The 8,782-nt window shown below is 32.5% G+C and overlaps 1 protein-coding gene across 2 annotated transcripts; it reads right to left on the bottom strand.

Moving 5' to 3' along the window:
* Window positions 1-2,747: 2,747 nt before the first annotated feature.
* Window positions 2,748-7,639, bottom strand: LOC111998151 (protein WHAT'S THIS FACTOR 9, mitochondrial). Of its 2 annotated transcripts, none has more exons than XM_024030254.2 (2): window positions 6,226-7,639; window positions 2,748-3,174 (listed from the first exon to the last, which is right to left on the bottom strand). In XM_024030254.2, the coding sequence occupies exon 1, from the start codon at window positions 7,563-7,565 to the stop codon at window positions 6,282-6,284; it is 1,284 nt and encodes a 427-aa protein (XP_023886022.1). In that variant the 5' UTR covers window positions 7,566-7,639; the 3' UTR covers window positions 2,748-3,174; window positions 6,226-6,281. The 2 variants fall into 2 exon arrangements, with proteins under 2 accessions (XP_023886022.1, XP_065637105.1); XM_065781033.1 differs by lacking the exon at window positions 2,748-3,174 and adding an exon at window positions 4,919-5,188.
* Between the last annotated feature and the right edge of the window lie 1,143 nt (window positions 7,640-8,782).

Below are 8,782 nucleotides of genomic sequence, written 5' to 3'. Positions count from 1 at the left end.
AAACAACTAAGTTTTAATAAAACATTATCACAATATTTAAATTTTTGCAATAAATGATGACAAATTTTAATGAACACCTTTTTAAGAAAGAAAAAAAAAAAAAATAAAAAATAACAAAAGACATATGTCATTAAGTTTCTATTAGATAAAATTATAATCTAGAAATTTAAACCCTAATAAATTAGTGTTCTCTGGTAACAAATAGAATACCATAATTACCATTTTTACTTTCTAAGTATACTAACACATAAAACTCAAAATACACAAAAAAATTTTTGGGACATTAAAATTTAGTGAGGATTTTAGATATTCACAATGAAATATTCTAGAATCATAGATTTTTTAGGTTTAACTAAGAGAGTAAAACAGGACTATATCTTGTCTACAAAATATAAAGGAGGAAATTATTCATTTAAAGTTGGGGGATGAAACTACCCCAACATAAAAGGGTGAAAGTACTTTTTTCATAATTTTTTTGTTGGTAAAATATGTGTTTTTTACTTTAAAAAATGTGTTTAAAAACCCAAGAAAACTATCCGTAAAACTATTAATTTCCTCAACAAATTGGCTAAACAAAAAAAAAAAAAAAAAAAAAAAAACAAAGTTAGGAACACAATAAATGTTATGATTTTTTTTTTTTTTTTTTGAATAGATACTGTCTTTAGTAGATAGGTTCTAAGAAATGAAAAAGTATTTTATATAAAATGATACCACATTATCCGTATCAAAAGCTAATAAATGAGGGACATGTATGCAAAAATAACTACCCACTAATACATGTCTTTCAATTGTTAGTGGGTTAGTTATTTTTTGCTAACATGTCTCACACTTATACCCCTGACATGGTATCATTTATTACCAAATACCTTCTCCTAAGAAATTATCATACCAAAAAGATAGCCATATGTTAAATAACTATTCTAAATTTAAATACATAGTTTGATACTACTTCCAAAAAAGATCTATATTAAATTTTCTCACTCAAGGGGCAACACGTGTCTTGCACGTGCAACCCTTACTAGTAATTAGGAAAATGATCAACATAGAAAAAAATAAAAATGCATCCTTTGTGAGGCTGAGGAAGAAACCCTTGAAGATAGGGAATCACCTAGAAGAGAAGTTTAACTATCTTCACTCATCACTTAGAATTGTGATTGAACGAACTTTTGGAGTATGGAAGAATAGATGGAAAATTTTGAAACAAATGTCATCTTGTGACATTAAGGAGTAAATAAATATGCATAATTTTATTAGAAAACATGAGAGGGAGGATGAGGGATTTAATTGGGATGAGCATGACTTGGACAAACCAAGAAGCAAGAGTAGCGCAGAAAGTAGTAGCAGACATACAAACATTGAGATTATACAAGATGAGGAGATGAAATTGTTCATGACAAGATAGCCCAGTCCGTTTGTGGGTTGTAAACAATATTTTCATTATTTTTATTTTGGTTTTTAATGTTTTGAATAAGAACTTTTATTTATTTATAATATATTGGATTATCTAGTATTGATATTGTTGGTAATGAACATTTTAATATAGTTATTTTCCTAATCATTTTAATGTCTTTCTCTTGATGAGTTTTTTATTATTTTAAATTTGATAAACTTCTCTCCATGAATTTCAACAATGGCAACATCATTATTGTTATTATTATTAGTGCAATTGCTAAGCTTAATTATATATTTTCAATAATAATACAAACACTGATTACATGGAAAATTACAAGATAACCTTAACAAAATAGTTAAGTCATTTTTTGGAATTTATACAAAAAAAGCAATTTTTGAAACAGTTTATCCAAACTTTTAATGTGGCTTAAAAAATAGAAAACGCATATTTTTATATTTTTATCAAACACTTATTTGTAGTTTTTCAAATTTTTAAAATGCATATTTTAAAACAGCATATCCAAATAAGCCCATTACCCATTAGCAAATATCATTTGAAGTAATTCCCCAGGCCCATTAGATTCTTTGAAAAGATATTCAACTTCATTATTAAACGGGAGATTTGTGATTCAATCAAAAGAAAAGTTGAGAATCAACACAAAGAAAAGGGAAATTCATATTATTCACAACTATATTTTTTTGACATAATATGAATGATAAGAAACCGTATCTTGAGGACAATAAAAAAGGGAAGTGGTAGATCCTTGGTGTTGAATTAATCAATTTAGTAAAATATAGCATGATCATCTTATGTCTTGGGATGTTGTAGGTAATTAAGGAGGACTCTCAATGCAGTCTAGGATCTCCTTACCCCCATTTGTGAAAGTAAACTTTGATGTAGTCATTAGCGAAGAAAAAGTTTGCATTGCAACAATTGGGAGGAACCATAAGTGAGAAGTCATTTTTGTGTTGGTCAGAGATATTAGAAGATCAAGAGCCATTAATAGCGGAAGGCTGGAAGCTAAGGCTGCTTATCTTGCAACTGAAAAGTGAAAAGGCAGTAGAATCAGGTACTACCCCTCGTTGGTCTATTGTAAATTTTATCACTAGGCTAGAACCATTTTGAATTCCTTAATTGATTGGACTGCCGTTCATACTTTTATGGAAGCCAACTTTGTCACCCACAATATAGCTAGATGGACCCTTTTGAGTAATAGTGTTGGAAAGGTTCACATCTCCTCTCTCCTTTGATTTCCACCTGGGGCTTCAGGAGAGATGGTCTCAATTCGTCCCATTGTAAGTGGCAAAAAAAAAAAAATCTGTCTACTCACTTGAAAATTGGAATTTCTCATTCTGGAATCTAGTTATTTACAAAGGTTTAAAGAAAACGGGTCTGATGAAACACAAAAGATATCCGCCTAATAGTCACAGCATATTCAAAGTAAATTTGGACAAATGAAGTACACGAGATGATCATAACTTTCTTAGAAAGAAAGCAAACTTCACAAATCAAACTGTTCTAAAGTTATGCAGCAAAATTTGTGTGATCATTTCTTTGTTCAAACCATAGTTGAGATTGTTACCAAAACAGGGGACGCTTATATACTGTCATATGGAGATGATACAATGCTCTTCTATCAATTATTCCTTGATGCATTGGTTACTGCATCACATTCCCTCAAATATTTTTTGATATTTCCCCAGATTGAAGTTTTCCACACCCTTGTAAAATCATCTCCACATAAATTAACTTCACATGCTTTTTGAACCTCATGAGACTTCCTGAGACAAAACAAGCCAAACACTCTTAAGAGCCAAAAGAAGAGTATCCATTTAGTCTACTCACACTCACAGTCACAAGTAAAAGTCTTCAGTTTGGAAGTTTGGGACATCTTTTTTTAAATATCAGGAACTCATCAAAGTTAGCATCAAAAAGGACAAAATCTTTATGAATTTTCAGTCTCCCTCTCTCTCTCTAGCCGACACAGAATATATCTCACATAAAAACACCAGCCATTTACCGATTAAAAAGATTTACCTATGCTTGTTTCAGTGGAAAAAATATTTGAAAGATTTACCTAGAGAATTAAATTGTTTTCCTTTGTTTGGTTGTGACTTTGAATATTATCTCAAAAGCATTTTATTTCACTTGGGCCTCATGGAAAATCATTAATATTTCATGTGTGCATTGTGGTGGCAGAGATGGTGTGGCGATGGCAAAGGTGTCAGAAGTGGTGTAGTGGTGGTAGGGACGGTCTTGATGTGGTAGTGGTGCAGTGAAGGTGGCGATAGCAGAGATGGTTGGGTGAAGGTAGTGTGGTAGGCAGTGGTGGCAATGGTGGTGGAGAGCAATGGTGGTGGTGGTAGTGGCCTTGATGGCTATGGAGGGAGTGCAAGCACAAGAGAATGGCAGAAAACATTTTCTGCTTCTAAAAAATGGAAGAAATTTTCTGAATTTTTTTGGGTTGTTTTTTGTCGACTTAAGAAAATGTCATCCATTGGCCAAGATTTTTACCAAACATTAGAAAATGTGGAAAACATTTTCCAGGAATGTTATCTTCCAAAACAAATGATCCGTTAGAAAAAGAAAGAACAATGAAATGTTATCAAACTCTCCATCACAACAGTGAATATTGATCTTAACTACGGATAAGAGTGGTACCTAGGTAAGATCATAACTACGAATATTGATCTTAACTACAGATAATCTTTGGAAGATGCATATTGCAGTGATAGAGTGGTGCTTTATGTGTAAAAGGTGTGGGAAATCGGTAGATCACCTTCTCCTTTAATGTCCTATATATAGCTTATGAGTTGTGGTCCATGATTTTTTGTTTGTTTGGTATTCATTGAGTTATGCCATATAAAGTTAGTGAGTTGTTGGCTTTTTGGTAGGGCAAGTTTGGTAGGCATCAAAATATAGATTTATGGAGGTTTGTGCCGCATTATTTGTTTTGGTGCTTATGGCGGGAGCAAAATGCTAAATGCTTTGAGGATTGTGAACGGACTATTCTTGACATTAAATCTTTCTTTTTTCTGTACTCTCCTTGATTTGAGTGTAGTTTTGCCTTTATATTCTTATTTCTTTCTCTCCGATCTTATTGATTGTTGTAATTTGGGCTCTTGATTTGTGCCACTCTAGTACACTTCCAGTGTACTTGGTTGGTTTTTTCTAATAAAATTTCTTATGTTACTTATAAAAAAAAAAAAAAAAAAAGACAACAGTGAATATTGAACAAATTATAGCTACAAGTCTTATTGAAGGAATTATTTAGATCTACCCTCTAAAAGGAACATTGGCTCTAACATTTCCGACTCCGTCTACCAAAGCAAGTGGAAATCTTTTCAAAAAAGGTATGCATACAATGTAATAAAAATGTTCACACCAAGGCAACGAAGGTATAGTTATCCTAGATACCACTTAATTTTCAGGTAATCTTTCTTAAGAAATATAGTACACCCTTAGAAACCTTTTTCCATAGTGCATCTCCAGTGTACTTGGGTCAGTTTTGTTTCCAATAAAATCTTTCATTAATTAAAAAAAAAAAAAAAAAAAAAAAAAAAAAAAAAAAAAAAAAACCTTTTCCATATACCACATATTGATCGCTTGCACTCCAATGGAAGCCAGCTTCTCTACTGTAAATGGCAACCAAGCTTCTTGTTCTCTCTCTCAAAACCAAAAAATTGCAAGTCACAGGAGCTAGGCATTAATCAACATTATAAGCCATCTACATTCATTCAAATTACCAGTACAACCGAACTTGATAATACAAAAGTAGTTGAGAGTTGGAAATACCTATAGAGGGAACAATATATGTCAGAAGGTGTTTTATAGTGGTTAACATCCTAATTTTCAGAATCTAATGAACTCAAACAACCTGGTAAATTTAAAACATACTTTGCTTTGAATATAAAAGCTCTAGTTGCATGCATTGCTAAAAAGGTGATCAATCTCAAGATGCTTCTTTCCGATGCAAATCAGAATATGTAGGATAACTCATTTGTCCATATCAGAATTCACTTACCATTACAAATAACCTATTGTCTTCTCTTGATTTCTAACAACAAATGAGTGATTCATTGATTAAATTTATGAATTTGTTGTAATATATAACATGTACAGCTTTATGTGCATCAATTTTATTTGGTTAAATTTCATATTTGGTCCTCAACTTTTGAACTAGCTGGCTTATGTACGTCAATGTTACTTATTTACTTTTTCTATGGTTTTACTTCAAATAGTGAATGCAGGAACTTCAACACCAAAGATTAACCAGAGATTCTTCTGCTAAATCTATTCCAACTAACAAGAAATATAAAATTTACACTTACAATCATAACAAATATCTTCATTTCACTTAACACTAAAAGTGATTCTAGTCAATGGGAGCTCAAATTGCACACCCTCCTCTTATAAGATCAAGGTGGAGGATAAGCTCGTGGGTTAAAAAATCAACATCCACTAGGTGACTGGGTGACTGTTTATCTTACCAATATAAGAAAAACAGTGATTGAAAACTTCATTTCAACCAATAGATGAGTTGCTTAATTGTGACCAATAGCTCATTGGCATTTTAAGTTTTTGAATATAAATGTTATACCTTTTTACATATAAGTATTGACAACAGCTTATAATGTATAGGCATAACAAGCATTTGTTGAACAAATGTTAAATTTTGCCCCTTTAAATTTAAATCAAACAGTATGCATCAATCATCAAATCTATCCACCAACAACATAAACTTGATGAATCACCCTTTTAAATCATAGTTATCCTGATTCTTAAAGTAAGAAGAATGATCTAAATTCATTACTATGAGTAGAATTTCTTACCTTGACCTGTAATGATGTTTGCTATTTAATTAAACCTCAATTCTATCATTAAAACACTACTCTTCATCAGATCCTTCCTCTACATCTGAAATTTCCTCAGAGCATTCATCACCTGATTCAACCTCTTCCCCATCAGAAGTCTCTTGTCCTGTCTCATCTTCCATATCATTAAGTAAAATGCCTTGCTGAGATATCAAGTTAACACCTTTACCACGGTAAAGAAGCCCTGTTCTCATAACATGATAAAACTTCCCTCTGAGACGAGTAATTGGATGAGGGTCCACAAGTTTACCTCGACGATATCCTTCTCTGAGAGCCACAGTAGTCGTCTTACACTTCAACGACAGGTAGAAAATCCCTGGATACCTAGTAAATAACCGAGTAAACTTATGCGGAAGATTCAGTTCCTCTCTCAAGCTTCTTAAGTAGTTCCTTTTAGTCTTTTTGTGAATAGTCAAGCTCAAAATCTCATGCAAAACCCCAACAACCCGTTTCTCCATAAGCTCACTATTGGGATCAATCCTACTAGAATCCTCATATGGCGAAATGTATGGTAACTTCTGAAACTCCTCCATCCATGCCTTCACCTTCTTCTGCCCCCCATACCCCTTCGGAAAACTCATCGAAAACACCAATGAAGTTTTCCCACTCTTGAATTGCCTATACTCATCACTCGACTTCTTATTCTCCTTACTCTTCTCTAAAGCTGACACGGCTAATTCCTCACGCCATTCTGCGAGTCGCAAGCACACAATCCCATTTGAGGCCTTAACGAATCGAAAATGATCTGGATACTTTGGAACCAATATCTTATCAAAACTATCGGGCAAGCCCAGATCATATTTCAAAGGATACAACGATTGCAACGATACAGTCCTAGTTTTCATCATCATAAGCAATTTACAAAGCCTCTCCACAGTGTCACTCTCACAGTTTTTGTGTATACTTTGTTCTTGTGAGTCTAATAACAATGCAGTGTCCGTTAACTTAAAGCAAGGCAAACTGGCATAACGAGTGTGAGGGAATTCGTGAAAGAGAGTTGGGTACCTGCGTAGAAAGCGTAGAACTGGGACAGTGAGACCCAGAAGCTTTTGCCAATCGGCAAAGGACTTGGCAGTGAGGAAACCAGTTGGGGAGCGCTTTATAGCATCCTTGAGAAGACAAGCGGCCTTGAGATCGGTCTCGGTATCGATTATGTGATCGAGGCTTCGGTTCTTGACCCATTTGAGACGGACTTTGGCTATGCCTCGGTATTGCTGCAGTAGATGAAGGTTAGAGAGGGCGGGCTTCTGGGGTTTTAAGATTGAGAAGAAAAACAAGTGTTTGAGTTTGAAGGCCATGCTTGTGGAGGAGTACGGTTGGTGTTTGTGAAAATGTCTCAGAGAACAAATTATTTTAGTCCCAAAAGTAATTTTAACTANTTGGTGTTCTTAGTGTTCTTCTTCAAGATGCTTTTTGATCTTAATTCATATAAATTTTTATTTTTATTTTTGTTTTGATTTTTTTTTACTTAGTTAAAATTAATAAATTAATTTTTAAATTTTTTTAATACCAAATAATATTTTTTATTATTATTTTAATGGCCACGTCAGCCAACAGTGCCATCCGTTTGCCACGTCAGCATTTTCCGTCTCTGATGTAACGGCAGGGACTAAAACAATAGGCGTTTTCCAGGATAGGGACTAAAAGCGGTAAAAAAAAAATTTAGGGACCAAAATAGAAATCGTGTGAAAATGTAGGGACGAAAATGTGCTTTTCGCCTAAACTTTATGGGGTAGAGCTTTTAAAATGGTTTCTCTTGGTTTTTATTTTATATTTTATGACTAGTGTGAAAAAATTAAGATTAAATTTTTATTTGAAAAAGTATGAAACAATATACATAAAAAAAATGTTCTTCCTCAAAAAAATTATACATAAAAAATGCATGTCATACAAAGTTAACCTTATTCGTATAAAATTTTTGATACTATTTGTTAAACACAATATCCACTCATTAAAAATTTCTAAGAATGAAAACAAATATCATTACTTTCCAATAATAAGAAATTGAGTTTTGCAAATCATTGTTACAATATTTAAAATTTCACAATAAATGATGCCACATGCTACAATTGAAACTCTTCATCAAATACCTTCCACCACATATAATGAAAATTTTGTCATTCATACTTCTTTATCATTTGACATGAGTTTAGGTGCAATCTTTAGCTTAAATAGTTTTTAATGAACACACATTTTAGGCAAGAAAAGGAAAAAAGAGAAGAAAAGAAAAAGATAATATACCTTATATTACCATTCTAACTTTCTAAACATTACTACCATCTAAAACTCAAATACACGAAAAAAAAATTTTGGATGTTAAAATTTAGTGGAAATATTTTAGACATTACACAATTGAATATTTTAAGAAGCATAAGCTTTCATTAGAGTTTAATTGAGAGAATAACAATATGACATATTTGTTCTTTTCCAAAATATTAAGGGAAAATTTGCTTGATTTTAAAGTTTAAGGAGGTATTGTAAATTACACCAGACATAAATGATGAAAAGTATTTTA

The sequence above is a fragment of the Quercus suber genome, unplaced genomic scaffold (genome assembly GCF_002906115.3).
Source record: "Quercus suber isolate HL8 unplaced genomic scaffold, Cork oak 2.0 scaffold_254, whole genome shotgun sequence".
In the NCBI taxonomy this organism is placed as follows: Eukaryota; Viridiplantae; Streptophyta; class Magnoliopsida; order Fagales; family Fagaceae; genus Quercus; species Quercus suber.
Note: the sequence above shows the minus strand (reverse complement) of the source record. Positions and strands in the feature narration are given on the sequence as shown.

Excerpts from the sequence above, each read along its gene's own strand:
- LOC111998151 (XM_024030254.2), bottom strand. The coding sequence starts at position 7,565 with ATGGCCTTCAAACTCAAACACTTGTTTTTCTTCTCAATCTTAAAACCC.